Source organism: Apteryx mantelli, chromosome 6 (genome assembly GCF_036417845.1).
Source record: "Apteryx mantelli isolate bAptMan1 chromosome 6, bAptMan1.hap1, whole genome shotgun sequence".
NCBI lineage: Eukaryota > Metazoa > Chordata > Aves > Apterygiformes > Apterygidae > Apteryx > Apteryx mantelli.
Window position 1 is genome coordinate 40,949,147 of NC_089983.1, and position 17,082 is coordinate 40,966,228.

General features: G+C 40.3%; 1 protein-coding gene across 1 annotated transcript in view; it reads left to right on the forward strand.

The window, feature by feature from the left end:
* The first annotated feature begins 5,227 nt into the window (after positions 1-5,227).
* CCDC93 (coiled-coil domain containing 93) overlaps positions 5,228-17,082 on the forward strand; it is a 56,797-nt gene continuing 44,942 nt past the window's right edge. Inside the window, exons 1-6 of the mRNA XM_013959743.2 lie at positions 5,228-5,351; positions 6,454-6,567; positions 8,292-8,386; positions 11,011-11,122; positions 15,328-15,426; positions 16,903-16,959. Of these exons, the coding sequence (XP_013815197.2) occupies positions 5,310-5,351; positions 6,454-6,567; positions 8,292-8,386; positions 11,011-11,122; positions 15,328-15,426; positions 16,903-16,959 (519 nt within the window). The 5' untranslated portion in view covers positions 5,228-5,309. The remainder of the gene's footprint in view (positions 5,352-6,453; positions 6,568-8,291; positions 8,387-11,010; positions 11,123-15,327; positions 15,427-16,902; positions 16,960-17,082) is intronic.

Genomic DNA, 17,082 nt, shown 5'->3' on the forward strand with positions numbered 1-17,082 from the left:
GTACCTGTGTAGAAAGAGAGCTGCCCCCATGCTACCCAGCCTTTCCACTCTGGAGAAAAAGCCCCTAGGCCATCAGCTGCACAAGACAGAACTCCAGAGTAGGAGGACAGAGACGAAGCAGATCCAGGTGATAAGTTTCAGAGTATCTATCTGGACTGCCTGTATATTTTCTGGCTTTAATCAGGAATCTCCATCATTAACTTGATGTAACTCTTCTTAGCAGCTGCTATTCCACAGACAAAAATGACCCAGATAAGAGCTGTGAAGATTGATTGAGGTAATGCTTATTATGAGTTATTAATATAGATAACAACGGCCTAACAAACATTTCAAGAAACAGATTATGAGGGCCAGAGAAGAGGAATCTAATTATTTTTCTCTCAATTGCACCACTTACCCACAACCAACACAAATTATTCTTGCTCTCCATAAGGATGTTTCCCAGGGAAGGGGACTCCTTGGTAGTGGCCTGATTTTCAAAGCAGGCACACTAGGTACGCTCTGAAAATCAAGCCACTCATAAAGTTTCTCAAAAATCAAAGCACCCCAAATCACTACTCACTTGAATGTTCTGACCAGAGACTTTGAGTGATATGACCAAAATCATGATACCACAAAAGAGAAGTCAGATAAAAACTTTAAACTTAATGGGACACTTGATCACAATATTGTTGTCTTCTCCAGCCAGACTGCTTTGCTTTCACAGATGAAACTGTAGAGAAGATCAGCCACCAGTTTTGTCAACTTTAGTCTACGCAGACCATGACTGAGTAGTTTATTTTCTTACCAGAATTATCAGTAATTTTACCATTGGGCTGTGTTGTCCTCTATGAATTCCACAGGCCATAAAGTCTTTACTGTTCCATCTGCTTAAAAAAGGAACTATCGCATGGCCCTTTGCTATCTACTATCATTAAGTAGGTGACCATGAACAGCAGCTTTTTCATTTTCTCATCCATTACTCCCATCTTCTTTTTTACTTCTGTCTGCCTTGGGTTTGGTTAGGATGAACTAATAGCTTGGTAAGTGACCTAAAAATTTTCATGTTACCAATCCTAAAAAATAATATTAAAAATAACACAAACATAATTTTTAAGAAACATTTCATTTTCCTGTCTCCCTATATGTTTTAAGCTATTAAATGCTGGGAACGTGAATCATTCAGAGGAGAGACTGGAAAGGATTTTGGCTAGACTGTACCTTCTAGATGCCTTCACTGGATGTGATAGCAGGCATGTTTAAAACATCATTATTTAACGTCATCTGTGATTGCTAAAAGGGCACCATACCTTGCAAAACATATCAGCCTGTGTGATGGGATGCAATGGTCTGCTGCAGCCTCTAACATAAGGGCTAGTGTAACAGGTCTGTGACTTTTTCATTTCACAGTGCAGAGTCTTGCTTTCACAGATGATAATTGGGAATTTGCAATTGCCTGCCAAATGACTCCTCATGCCTACTACATCTTAAGCAATAGCTGAATCACAGAATCACAGAATCATTGGGGTTGGTAGGGACCTCTGGAGATTGCCTGGTCCAACCCCCCTGCTCAAGCACGGTCAACTAGAGCAGGTTGCCCAGGGCCATGTCCAGTAAGGTTTTGAGTATCTTCAAGGATGGAGACTCCACAACCTCTCTGGGCAACCTGTTCCAGTGTTCAACCACCTGCACAGTGAAGAAGTGTATTCCTGTGTTCAAGTGGAATTTCCTGTGTTTCAGTTTGTGCCCATTGCCTTTCATTTTGTGGGGGCTTATCCAGGATATGAACCTCAGACCTCTTGCATCGAAGTAAGAATCATACCCCTAGACAAATGAGCTGAAGGAGGCCTGAATAGCTATAAGGATCCTGGAGGCAACCAAGAAGAGGAGACACTTCTCAAGAGTTACAATTGAAAATGACGACAAAGAAGAGTAAATGTGTGCACAGGAAGATACTGCTGCTGTGCCTGGCGGTCCTGCTAATCCCGGAAATCTAGATACCTGCCTCCATGGCAGTAATCATTGCATTAGGGATCAGAATAGAAGTGATCTCTGCCAGGCTACAAAACAGGATGAAAACAGAGCTCACCCAAGGTCTGAGACACGGAAAACAATGCAAAAGTTGATACTGACTTCAGGAGACTTGGGTTCAGTCTCCTATGGTTGGCTCCAGCTTCTCTTCAAATTAGGAATAAAACTCAGAAGATGCAGTTATGACATTACTGAAGTCAACAGCAGAACTCCAGAATTTGAGGGACACAGTAATTTCCATAGTGCAATGCTTAAGAAGTAACCAAGCTTAAGAGGAAAAACATGTTTATTAAAAATGATGAAAAATTAGCTTCAGATACAGATTATGCATTGCTTGATTCACAGTCCAATGAAATCTCTGGGAACCTTTGCATTTACTCTCAAATCTGTTCATGATGCTTTATTTTACATTACACATGAAAGAACACTGTACCCTTCTATCACCAAAAAAAGGACCAGTATGCAGGGAGTTAAATTATTTTATCTTTATTTTATCTATCATAAAGAATTTATGGAAATATATCTGTCTTTTAGGCCTCCTCAGCATAAAGATCATTGGAAAATTACTTAAGTCTATCTATCTGATTAACTGTGCCAGGCCAACAAAGACTGGAGCCCTTGCTGTTGCTGTTATAACCCCATCTCATCTTTTAATTCTTGGTGTTACGAGAAAAAGCAAATATGTGCTACAAGATACAGTGAAACCTGATTGCTATATTCAGTGGTAAACAAGTCTGATGTCAGAAGTCCAGGCTGAACAGTGAAATAAAGTGTGTAGTTATAAACAGGGAGGAAGCTCTTTAGTTCAGCTTCATGGGCTCCAAATTAATGAAATGGAAAAATCAAGACAGGATTGTTCAAAGCAGCTGCACCAAAACCCAGAATCTGACTTATCTTCACAGATCAAAATAGAGCAGGGAAGGGGAAAACCAGGATTAGCGCTGAATCTGCTAGAAATTTACAAGCACAAAATCTAAAGATTTGAGGGAAAAAAGGGTTTTCTTTTTTAGGCTGTACCCCTCTTGGGACTTTTTTTAAACCTAATTGGTATTTAGAAGCTTGATTATCTGAATGTCATAGGGGACAAGGGCTCTGACTGAATAATTGGGTGAATTTGCATCACAATTAGGCATTGGGAAGCAAAGCCTTTGTTAGGTATTTTATTGAGGTTCAAGTAATCAAAGATGAGTTGTAATGACAATAGAGATACATTTTTGTATTTTCATGCCTTTCCTTTTGATTTCCTAGCCATATACCACGTGAATGAAAATTCCAGCCTTCACAGTAAAAGAGAAAAATATTTCCAGATCACATAGACAAAAAAGCAAACCAGAAGAACCTATTACATTTCTTTAAGTATATAATTTTAAGCCAGCTTTGTGATTTTGGGTGCCAGTTGTATGGGCTGTAAACTCCACAGGACTTAATTAGTCCTGTCTCCCTTCTTTTCTTTACTGGACTTAAGTCAATGAAACAGTAAGTTTCCCAGGGTAGGTTTGATCCCTTCCCATCTGATACGCAGTTACTACTTAAGCCTCTAGTTTATAATGCCCTGAGCTTATTTATTTATTGATTCCTATGTGTTTCTCTGAAAAGGAATCCTATGACAATATCACAGCTCAGGAATCCTGTTTCTGGGCTGATGTTTCTTTACAGTAGTTACATTACATCCTGTGCTGGCCACTCCAAAGGGCACAGGTATCAATTCCTAATATCCTTCCATTTCAACTGTTCTTTTTGTCTTTTTTTTCTTTTTTTTTATTCAGTCTTCCTCTCTCTGACAAACAAATTAGAGCCTCACAGTTTTCCGTGAGTAGAAAACATGCCAGACAAAAAGCAGAAAGCGTGTATTGCTCTGGTGAGCATGTTAGCCTCTGGGGCTGCATAACAGTTTTCTGCAACTCTAATTAAGACATGGCCTGTGGTTATACCAGCACTCAGACTGAGCCAGTCTGGCATATTTTTGCTTTTATTATTATTGTTTTGATCACTCTGTCACAGCAGTAGTCAGTACGGACTGGCTTGTGTATGCACTGCTGCCCTCCAATGGATGGAAAAGACACTCGCGCGGCTTTTCTTGTTCTTTTACCTAGAGGTCTTTACTTGCAGCCTAATACAGTTGATTTTCGATAATGCTCTACATATGGTAAACAGCCTAGAAACTGAATGTCTGGGGTAGATTTTAAAGAAAAATCACTGTCAGGTATTTATATGGGAAGCCTTAGTCAATGAGAAAAGCTACCCTGCCTCCAAGCTGTGGGTGAGTTTACTATGAGTTTACTGTTATTGCCCTGTAAATCCTTGTACATCTGTCTAATTTTATTCATGAGATCCAAGGGCGGACTTGCTGGATTGGGGTGTTAGCATTTATGAGAAGCTTTTCCAGCCCCTGACCCTGCAAACTCACACTAACCTTACCACAAGGACTTCCACATGTTTGCAAACCCTAAGGGAAGGCCTGACTTGAGGAAATCGTACCACTGCAGCCAAATCCATACCCGCCCTCCCGTCAGGGCAGAGCTTCCACAGGGGCTCTCAGAGGAGCTGGCTGCGTTGCTGTGGCGCTCACCGAGGAGCCAGACCTTGCACTTAAGCAACCAGGTACAAAGGTCCCTGAGCACGAGACCCGTATTCAGAAAAAACACCCTTAAATCCCCCACCGACTATTGTTTTACTGAACGCCAGTGAAGTTACTAACGAGGAATAATACTGCCTAGCGGGGTGTTAGAGGCAGCAAGACATCTCTCAGGCCACAGAGCGCTGAATAATTGTCTTCCATGCCAGCCACAGGCCTCAGTTCCCTTTCCAGAAGGAAAAAAAAAAGAGCAAAGCAGAGGAGAGGCGCCTGAGCGCTACAGCGTGCGGGCAGGGAGGGCACATCCGTGAGGGGAAGCCTCCGCCGCCCGCTCTGCGCCTCAGGTGGCGCCTGGCGGCCGTTGGCTCGGCCGTTGGGGGAGGGGGAGGGGGGTATCGAGGGGCGCCGCCGCCGGCGGGGCGGGGCGGGGCGGCAGCGGGCACTGGCGGGGCGGGGGCGGGGCGGCGCGCCGGCGGTTGCGCTCCGAGCAGTCACATGAGCCGCCGGGGAGCCCCCGCCCATCCTTCCCCCGGCACCCCTTTGGCCGCGAATGGCACGGCCCGGATGCGCTTGTACGCAAGGAGGGTGCGGGCGAACCACTGAGCGGGGGCGGGGGAACCCGGTAGCCGCCGGCTGGGAACACCCCCTTGGCCTGGGCGTTGCGGCGGGGGGCGCGGACGTGACAGGATCAGCTGCGGGGCGCCGGCTGCCGCAGACGGAGGGGATGGCGGTGCCCCGGGGACAGGAGTACCAGGCCCCGCAGGAGGTACGGTGCCAGCGCCGGTGGCTGCCGCTTCCCCTCCGAGCCTTCCTTCCCCTCCCCTCCCCTCCTCGCCTCGCCGCCTCTGCGGCGGCCCTGGGGCCGTGCCGGGCTCCAGGGGCCGCTGCCCCCCCGCCTGCGCCCTCAGCGGGGGCCCTCGGCGGTCAGGGAGCGGGGCCCCCGCTAGGGCCGCCCGGCGCTGCGGCGCGGGGCCCCGCGCAGGGCTTCAGGCTGCGCCTGTGCGGGTCACCTTCTGCGCGGCGCTGCGTGAGCTCGTGAGGCTCTGCGGGTCTCAGGGGCTCCTCACCCGGAGAGGGGCCCTGGGCGGTTGCGCGGAAGGGCTGGGGGCCAGAGGGAAGGGGCGAGCCGCCGCGCCGCTGAGGAGGGCGTGCAGGCGGGTGTCGCAGCGCGCGGTGCCCGAGGGAGATGCCCAGAGCTCTGCTGGCCGCCTGTGCGGGCGCGCTGGGCGCCTCGGTCCGGGCTTTATGGGTGCCTGGTGCCCCTGGTAAGCCGCATAAATTGTTGTAGCCGTGGGCTTTCACCCTGCACAGTGAAGGGCATTGGGCTGGTCAGGCTTTGGAGCATTGAAGCTACCCGGGCTACCCATAAGGGCTCACTGTTTGTAAGCCTTACTGTTTGTTACTGCCCTGTTTTGCACTTGCCTGAAAGTGGATTACCTCAAAGTGGAAATCCACACGAATTCCTCTTTCTGTTTTTGTAGGAAGCTTGCAGAGATGTTAAGGTGAGGTGTGCTGTTGTGTGAACCCTGAAGTTGAAAGCAGCTTGCAAAATGGAGAATAAATTAACTGTCTTCAGGCAATAGGAACAAATTATTTTTATCTAGTTGAAGGCAAGCCATGGGCCAGGAATTTGAACAGCAAAAGCAGATGAAAATACTCACTAGATGCAAAAATGTGATATTAAATCCATCTAGAAATGCATTACCTATTTCCTTAGTATTTTTCAGTTTAATAACCAAGTCAGTATGGAAGTCAAGAGAGTTTCTCTGACATGTGGTCTGTGTTGAGACAAAATTTGAAAAATGTTAATTGGAAAATATTAGAATAATGAAGGGGAAACACTGAATGTTAATTTGTTCATTTGTTAGGTTGAAACAAGAGAAGATGAGGAACAAAACATCAAGCTGACAGAAATTTTGGAACTGCTGGTGGCTGCTGGGTATTTTCGAGCAAGAATCAAAGGATTATCACCCTTTGACAAGGTGAGACCAATACAGTATTCTTAAAAACCTGTTATCAGTATATGTGTGTGAAATATTTTTCCGAGTTAGTTCAGCAGTTCCAGGTAGTAAAAAAAAGTATGTTTACAGCACATGAAGCTTTCTTAGGTAAATAATTCTGCAGATGAGCTTCTTTCAGACAGGTAGGACTTCCTCAGTCTTGTAAAACATTTTTGTGCAGCTAGGCCTGCTTTAATAGAAACAGTTAGATGCAAAGCTGGTTGCTGGTGTACTTGTTCTGGGTTTTATGGCATAAATTTATCAGTCAGTTTTATTGGGAATTTTGCCCCTCTCTCACTTGACTGCAATTAGAACAGTTAAAAGACTTAATATTTGGAGATAGCATGGTGACTTTTAAGAAATATTTATTCTTAAATCTTTCCTTGTTCCTCATTATTATCTTGGGGGGCTCTGTGAAAGAACGGAACAATTAGCCCAGTGAGATTATTTTTTGGGCTCGTTTCATATCTTTAGAATGTCTTGTGTATTAACCTTTCTTTGTCTTAGACAGGAAGTATGTGATACTGATGGTGAGCAGAGTTCAGGCTGCAAGAGGTTTCTTCATTGTTTTTGTGCTGACTGTATGAGAAATTTCTGAACCAAGCTTTGAAAACACAGAAGTTTGACAGAGCATTTGAAATGGGCTCTTCTGTCTTCTGCTGTTTCCTTGGTCATAGCACAGCCCTACTTTGCAATACAATCTTAGTTTCTTAAAACCGCGTGGCATTACAGACTGTAAGTGATCAGGAGGCTCTGCACACAGATAAAAAATATTTTCAAGGAGACTGCCTCAGTATGCAATATTATTGCTTTTGTTTGTGGAAAGGGGTGCATCAGGTCTGTACTAGCCTAAATATGATTTTGTATGGCAATGCCCAATTGTTACAAAAATCAGCATTGCTATTGAAAATGAGTTAGCTACTAATGTAAAAGGGATACTGATTAACTTTATTAGATGGGACTGTGAAAGAAATAATGGGTGTTAGAAAACCTTATATAGAACACTCATTGTTGGTAAGTCACTCCACACTTTGAATCCCTTTTTTTCCTGTTTTGTTCACTGTCTTTGCACATATTTAGTTTGTTATATTGCATATGCTTATGCATGTGCTTAAAGGTTGTCTTTTAAAACTCAAGTAACTTATAAAGTTGATGAGATGATTCAGAAGCTTAAATATGCCTAAATGTCTATGGGAATAGGGCCTCACATGGAGATTTTTAGAGCTGGGGATTTCCACTACTGTGTTTGTACAGTGCCTAGCACTTGGTGTTGCAAATGACAGCATCCAAAGAATAATAGAAATAAGTGTTGTTAAATACATGAAGGCAAAAATTATCTTTGGTAAAACTTTCATTTGGTTTATTTGGTCAGTTTTTAATGGTCATGACACTTATACTGCCCTATTTTATTTTTGCTTTTTTGTTTTAATTCTGAAAGCTCTATTTCAAAACTATGATATAAAGCTAAGAGGATAATTTAGAACATCAACTATTCTGTTTTTTCTCCCTTCCTAAAGAGATGTATTGTACATGTATATTGTATGTGGAAGTTGATATATCTGCATATATATATACACACACGTGCACACTGAGGCTAGAGAAACTATTAAGTATATATTCTAAAATAAATAATGCCTTTGAGATGTACTTGTTTTTACCTCTTCAGCTGTAAAATGGAACTAACCATTCTCTTGCTCCTTTGCTAGGTGGTAGGTGGCATGACGTGGTGTATTACTACTTGCAACTTTGATATCGATGTTGATTTATTGTTTCAGGAAAACTCTACTATTGGTCAAAAAATGTAAGTTGTTGAAATAACAAATGTATTTTTTTCCTTCTTTGAAAAGAAGAAGGAGCAGGGGGAGAGTTACCTGATACTTGCTTGTATATAAGAAAGGTTTTTAATAGAAGTCTCCTGCTTTTCAAGATCACCCATTTGTAAAATATTGCACTGGTTTCTTGGTTTCTCACACTGTAGTTCTGCAAACACTAAAACCAGAAAGAAGCTTATTCGAGAACAGGCAATGCTATCCTCTTCTGGGTGATCCAGTTCTTATGTCCCTGCTCTGCAGTGAAAGCATCTATGTGAATGCACAACAAACTGGATTGGGAACTGATCCAGGTTAAAACCTAACCCCCCAAAAAAGAAAATAGTTTTAACATGAATCAGTTCCTGGATCCAGTTCTCTGTGCAGCTGCACAGATGCTTGTGCTGGCACAAGGTGATGATGCAGAGGCCAAAACAAAGGGCAGAGAGACACCACGCTGCTGGAAACTGTGGAACGCAGCATCGACCTTCCTTGAGTTCACTCTGGCTGCAGTTTTCACTGTGTAAAATAACTTTTTTTTTTTCTCCTTTCTGGTTACAGTTTGAGATTGTAGGCATTGGCAAATACAGTCTACAGCATGACACTGTGGTCTAAACAGTTATCTGCCTCAAACTGGGGAGAAGGAACTCCTTCATGCTAGTAACCTAATGAGACTTTTTTTGGTTTGGTAACATTTCTTATGCATGGAACTTATTCACAAGCCAGCTAATTCCTGTATTAGGGAAGGCTGTAAAAATCATTTATGCTGAGAAGGGGAATACATTCCAAAATACATTACTTCTTGATGTAGTTCTGTGATGAAATAGGCATAATTAAAAATTGCAGGAAATAACAGCCAGTCAAGTTACAGTTGTATGAAGAGGCTTATTCTCCCACTGGAATTTAAAAATGCATCTTACTGTATTACCTTGACTGTCATTTAACATCAGCAAGACTGATGCCTTTAAAAATAAAGAGTTGTCCTTCATCCTCCCTCCCGCCATTACATTTAGAGTCACTTGCATCATCATGGATAACTAATTACATAAAGCATTGTTAAAGGCACAAAATCAAATAGAGAATAGAAATAAAGATAGTGTTTGCTTTGATTTTTAATTACCAAGGAAGGTTTTTTCTTTCTTTTCTTTTTTTTTTTTTTAAATCCTTAAGAGCAGCAGAATAAAATAGTTAAGTTGGTCTAAAAGTCCTGTGCTATTTTTCCAGCTGACTGAATGCAAAACTTGCAAAACAAAACCCAGCCTCCTTTGCCAAAAAAACAACAATTTATTTGCAAATCTGAAGTGTTGTAAGTCACACAAGTGTAGTCTGTTTTGATGGCTTTATAATATTTATTAGTGGTGTCTCAGTGCTTCTGTGATCTGGAGATAAAGAAAAGTTAGGCTGTGTTTTCTTGATACTGTTCTGAATGCATTTTGACAATGTCCTATTACTTATTTTCTGGGTCAGCTGTTAGAAATGTTGTTGCAATAAACATGGAAACACAAATTACCAGGTGATCTTGCCAATCAATTAAATATTTTTTTTAATTGAGTTTGCTGTGATTAGATTATATTGAGAGATGCTGCTACTTTCAAGTTGTAGAACATCAGTATGGTGCCATAATGGAAAATGCCTTGTAAGAATTATGTCAAAGTTTTCACTTCTCTTATCAAGTATGACTTTTCAGGCTCTGTTCTTAGACCTTGGTCTTTGTCTCATATCTCCTGCCACCTTTTCTTCCTTCAGAATATTAGTTGTCCATTTGGGCAATACTGAATGTTACTGAAGTCAATTCTGGACTTTTTTTTTCTTTGCCTTCTTAGAAAAATAGTGTTAATTTTCCCTGTACAGTGTTCCCCTCAGTGCTGGCACCTGCTTGGAAAAGGTGATTAACAGTATAGGCAGTAAAAAACCCATCTTCTCTAGATGCCTGATGAGGGCTTTCGTGGAAGCAGGATGATGTCCTTGTAGATGAATTCCTTATGTTAGGGTAATCCTTCCATTTAACCAGCTCTTACCTGAACTGTAGAATGACATGGTTGCTAGCAAATTTGGTTTTACTCACTTCAAAACAAAACCATGTAAATATACTATGTATTTAGCTTTTCAGTATAATAGGTATTTAGACTTCCTAAAGTTCCAGTAGTAACATCAACAGATATTTTGGAGATTGTATTAAGCAGACTTTAAGTCTTTAGATTTGAATCTGTCTTTGAGTCCACATACTTTACTTTAGAATAACTATACTTAAAGCTATTGTTTCTTGTGTGCGTGTATGTTATAATATGCAAAGGTGTTTGTAGATATACCACACGTGGGCATTTTATCTGAACAGGCATGCAGATATTAAAATTTGATGTGTAATACTGTAAATGCAATAACAAGCTATAAGCCTGTAAGTGGGGTTTAATCATCTTTTTATAGACTGATAATATATACAGTATGAATTAAAAGCTACTCTGTATATGAAAGCTTGATTGCTTTTCACAGCTGTATACAATTTAAGCTACTAGAGGTGACTTTCTAACTAATTGTGTTTGCAAAAATAATCTGATGTTTATAAAAGAAAATTACAGCATAGATGAATGTGAGCTTTTTTGTTGTTTTTTTTTAATAGTGCTTTAACTGAAAAAATTGTCTCAGTATTACCAAAAATGAAGTGTCCTCATCGTTTGGAACCACATCAGATTCAGGGATTGGATTTCATTCATATATTTCCTGTTGTTCAGGTAATAATTTTGCTATTTATCAACACTTTGCTGAGCAAAGACCATAAAATGTGCATACAAAGTTTAACAAATATCTGTGTTATTATTTGGCTCTTTATTTGACTTTGGAATGAATAATCAAAGAGAAGGGGGTTTTTTGTTTGTTTGTTTTTACTTATTTTAGAGTGTTATAGATGATAGCATTCTTAAGCATTGTCTGATCCATGTTAAAGAAAAACATGAAACAAACTCTTTAAATTATTTGCAACTGAGTCAGAGTCTGCATCTTGTGGAATTTTTCTGCTTAAAGAAACTAAAGTTTAAGCTTGTTCTGGAATCTGCTAATCTACTTTGCCAGACTAGGAAATGCAGCAAATATCTTACAGTCGATGTTTAAGTTCATGGAGTAAGTTGCAGATAGTTGCTCAAACAAGAGGATATGAATAAGATTAAAGCTAGCTGGGTTTGATTCTTTAGGCTTAATTAAACATTTCTTTTTATTCTTCATTCATATCACTTAAAGAGGGCATGGCTGGGAAAACAAATTATTGCTCTAACGTGTGATCCGGTTACAGTGTATTTGCTGAGCAACGCTAACCATATGCATGCTCATAATTTTCTGTTTTATTAAGGTTTAAGCTAATACATGTGATGTGTTTAACTGATGTGTGGTATCTTTTAGAATATGTCTAAATCTTGGTGTGCTGTTAACTTTTTTTCAAACTTCAGTTTCATCTGCATGTGAAAATGCATCCCTGATAAGTAGGGAAAATGAACAGAGTTCAGCAAACTTCTTTAAATGTCTCCCTACCTCTTCCCTGTGAAAGAACTTAGCAAGTAAGAGTTTGATCTAAATGCTGTTTTGTAAGAATCGGGGAGAACTTCCTGTTTTCTCTTTCCTGTTATCTTTTAGTGGGAGGCTCCTGAGGAAAACCATGCTTAACTGCCTTCCCCACAGAAAGTTGTGCACTGTGTGCTACTGTTATCAATACAGTTTTCAAGCTGTGCTCATCCTGCTTAGCATGAAAAGTTGTATCTCTTGTCAGTGTGGGTTTTTACTTCTAGATTTCTATTTTCCTACCAACCCCACCCCCCGTCATTTCTTGCCTCAGTCACTTTAAAGTGATACTAAATGGCTTTGTTTATCAAATATAAGATTTGTTGCACATGCATGAAAAGTAATTCCTCTCCTAAAATGTGAATATAAACCATTACTCCTGCTGTAAAAACTGTAGCACTGGGTATTCTTTTCTCTGACCTGCTTTTTCCAAAATGCTGAGTTGGGGCGTTACCTCTGGAAAGAAGAAACATTAATCCTAAGTGGGGTGGAAAGTCAGCTCCTAGATTTCTCTGAGAGTAGTGACTCTCAATATTAGTAGCTGGCCAGTAGGTGGTATATCTAATCTGTATTTGGTGAGGAAAGCTTTCTTGATGTGCTTAGGGTTTTCTTTATATGTGGAAGATCTCTCAGAAAGTCTCTCTCTCTCTCTCTCTCTCTCTCTCTCTCTCTCTCTCTCGGGAGGTCCCTGTGAGGTTCAGGCTGCTCCAGATACTTGTTTCCTCATTTCCTCTCAGTAAAGATAGGCTTACAAGAAGCCTTTAGTTTTTGTTGCTGTATATTAAACAGTCAACAGTAGATTGTCTTCCGTAAGATCATGTAAGAGCTTTGGTAGGCTGCCCACACCATGGCATTTAGGGCTTGTGTATTTAATAATGACACTTCACTCAATGTCATGTCAAATTTAAGATTTCACTTATTATCTGTTAATCTTAAATCAGTCCCCAAATGATACAGGAGCTCTTTCCTCCATCCTGCAATGTCTCCCAAGAGCTCTTGCGCTGTGTGTGCTAATCCAGTGAACTTGATGGCAGGAATTTAGTTGCAGATTCCTTACCAGCCTGGATTACATTGAGCTGGTTGACTGCCATATACTGTAACAGAATAGTAAAAAATACAACTAAACAAGATTCAAGTGGGAACCTAGTGAACAGAAATGGTGCTGTTCTTCCTAATAAACCCTACTTGTATCCCCAAAGAAAAGTGCATATGTAATCTTATGTTGGGAAGTGCTTTGGAATTAATAGCCAGCATTTTCAGCTCTCCTATTTTCAACTTATTCCCCTCACTTTCCAGGGATTCATGGTTATAGCACTGAAAACTATTGCTGGCTCAAACTTGGATCCCGTGATTTGATCTGATCTCAGATGTGACCTGCTGCACAGGCTGTCAACAGCCCACAAGACTTATCTTCTCCAAAATTATGTTAAAATATACTTCACTCTTGTGGCTTTTTGTGTGGTCTTATAAATGTCAGAAGAGATCTTCTTACATAAGTATTTGGTTCTTGAACAGTTCATGGGCTTGAAGATATGACTTTTTATGGTGGAGCTGTAGTTTTGAAAAAGAGAAGTGATCTATAGTAGGAATATCTGATAGAAATGCAGATAACCTAGCTGTGATGGCTCCTACTTGGTGTACAGCCAAGATTAATGAGATAAGGTTGTGTCCTCAGTGGCATCCTCTGTCAAAGAGTGCTATGGGGTAATGCTAAAAGATGGATTCTGTGTTGGACCTTGGCATTGAGGGCTCAGCACATGTTCTGTTCAAATTCTCAAATGCTCCAACTTCCAGCGGAGTTCCAGCCCATCTACCTGACTCAGACAGATGGAGGTGGGTGCTGTGAGCAGTTCAAGATTGCTTCCTAGAAGGATGCCCATGCCATTGCCCACAGACTGTATAACAGCCACCTGGACTATCCATTTATGGCTTCTTTGGAGTAAAGAGGGGTGTACCTCTATACATGCCGAGTATAATCACATTCTTGTATACATACTGTAGATTCCCCACTTTCTGGGACCAAGGGGATTATTGCATATTTGGTATGGCCTGCTCAGTAGAAAAAATGGGCACTAATGGCTTATAGAGTACAGTAGAGTTTTTAGTTGTTTGAATATAGAGTAGGATGTATGCTTTGCTGGCTGGTGCAGCTGAAGTCTTGGTCTGGTGAGTTACAAGTTATGCTGGCTGTTCAGCGGTATAGATCAAAATGAAAAGCCGGAAAATTGAAGTTCCACTCTTTTGTGAACTACCATTATGTATTATTGTATATTCTACATTATTATAGTGTATATTGTATGTTTAACATTTAACAAGTAATAACAGTTAATACTATAGGTAATATAGCAGTATTTAATCTGGTGAAATGTATTTTGTTAAAACATTTTTTGCTTCAGCAGTAGCTTTCTTTTGCTAGGTTGCAGAGCTTATGCAGCTGTCAGGTTTTGGGGAAGGGCATTTAGGTTTGCCTTTTTTCTTTTTTTTTCTCTCCCTTAAAGATGCAAGCTAAAAGAGAAATGTAATGTTTAAAGTGGCCCACATCCATTTCACAGATCCTTTTTGTTTTCCTTTCTTGGAATGAACTTAGTGTGAGATACAAATATTTGGATTACAAAAATCCATGTTGGCAAAATTCCAATGAACTTTGCTGGTAGCTGTGATGATTTCATATGTTTTTGTTTATAAATCATTTTGTTAATTAAGTATTCCTACTAGGGGAAATTTGCAATAGGATTTTAGCATATAATTTTTCTTTTAGTACTTACTGTAAGAAATTAAATTAGAATTAAAAAAAATTAATTAGAATTTAAAAATTCAGTGTGCGAGAAGATACAGTGCCAGCTAAGTATAGGGGAAATCATGCATGAACATAACTAATTCTACAATATATTATTTACAAAAATGGTTAGAAAAGAATTTTTTGGGGATACCTAAGAAGATCTGTTCCTTGCTCCAAGGAGTTTATAAGGCAAGGCAGTTTTCATCTTCTTTGGACTGTTGAATCTCACTAATGTGAACAGTATGGTTCATTGACAATAGCATAAAGAATGTATAGGTTTTGATAGCTAAAACTTTGGTTATAAGGATAGCCATGTGGTTTCTTAGTTTATGCATTTTCTTGGTATGTTTCTTGGTATTTCTTAGTTCATAGTTCGTTTTAAGTATATACGAGAACAGCAAATACGAAGGTAACAAAATGATTCAACATTAGCTATTTTATTAGGAGTTCTCTCAGTTATCGTGGTTACAAATAAATGTTCTTGTTAGTGTGCTTAAAATGTACTTTTTACATTTACATAATTATAAAAAAAAAATTGTACAGCAGTTTGGGGGTGGTATTTGCCGTTGTTTTTCTTCCCCATTCCAGTGATACAAACTTTCTTTTTAGTGGCTGGTGAAACGTGCAATAGAAACTAGAGAAGAAATGGGAGACTACATCCGTTCTTACTCTATATCACAGTTTCAAAAAACTCATAGACTACCAGAGGTAAGGTCAAGCTAGTTCTTGTTTCTATTATATGTCAAATGGTCAGATGCAGCACCAGCTCCGCAGCTGCTGTAAATCAGCACAGATGTACTGTACAGCAACTGGAGTTGCTGAGACTATGCTGATTTACATCAGACTGTGTGTACTTTTTGCCTTTTTTATCATTTTGTTAATTGGTCTTGCAGGAATCCAAATATGAGTTCATCGGGGAAAAATAGAACAGTACTAAATTGAGGATCCAGCCATTTATTATTATGAGTGAGGGTTTATAGATATCGGTTTCCTTTTGCCTTCTAGCTGCTTTAGTTTTTCTGCAATATTTGGTACTGTCCATCTGACTTGCAAGGTACCTGGCTCCTGGAGTGGATATAGAGCTCTGTGCCGTGTATCCACGCTCACTGTGCAACTGGAACTACACTGCATGGAATGGGTTTGAAAACAACCAGTGTGCTCTGGAGAAGCTGATCTAGCTAAAAGGGATGTGCTGAGAATTGGTATGCCATTAATGCTGTGTCATCTGTGACTTATGACTTTATTTTAGAGTGCTGGAAGGCAGCTCTTCTTTCCCTGGATCCAAACCCCAAGTCTGTTCTTGAAAGATAGATGCTTAAAAGACTTTCTTCAAAAACTGAGCTTGTGGAAAGGCAGAGAGGGACAGGTTTGGGTTGAAAGGAATTAAATTTGTCTCTTTCAAATATGGTTGCCAGAGGAGTCAGAGCTACTGTTTTATCTGGAAGCATAGTGGTAAGAGTAATTATGCACTGTTTGAGGTACCCTGGTGAAATTCCTTCTCCATCTGACAATAGTCAAATGCTGACTGCTTTGAAGTTACGTGCTTTAAAGGATGATGTGATCCCCTCTTCTCCTGCTGAGGAACCTTCTATTCTACAGTAATGATTTAAAGCTTCTTTGGCATAGAAGGCGAACAGAAGGGAGTTTGCATTTGTGACTACAGTGAAGAGCCATCAGTTCTATTCATGCATTTTATCCAAAGGCCCTTTCATATTTAAAACCTAGAACGCAAGTTCTGCCTCTAATTCAGTAATTGCGTTAAAGGTAGATCTCCTTATTACTGGGAATGACAGCAGGATTTTGTTTGCTTGTTGGGTTTTTTTTCTGTTTGTTTTTAATGCTTAGAAGTTAAAATAATGATAGGAAAATTTTCTTTCCCACACTAAGCCCATCCCATTCATTATTTCTTTGTGCTGGAGTAACAATTAGAGATCCCAGTAGTGGGCTGGGATTGCAATTGTCGGATGCTGTATAATCGGACACCAGAAAGATTACTGATCTGGATACAGTTTTAAAGACTTGCTTACCTGATGAATGAAGGAAGTCACTGCTATTTGACCAAACAGTTAATTGAGCATCTCAATTAGAAACTATTTGACGAGTTTGATTGCTAAACTCTTTACCATTGTTGAGATTTAATCTCTGTTCCGGTATTTTTAATCACCTTTGTTAAATGTCTTGCAGGATGATGAATTTATGCAAAGAAAAGAGAAGGCTATCAAAACGGTTACCGATATCTTTGTAAGTATAATAGATCTTTTTGTGATCATTTTTAACAATCAAGAAGCAAGTTCTTTCAGTAATGAAATGGTGGTGGTGAATTCTATTTAATGCAGCCACTCCTGGGTTTTCTCATGAGAAGGT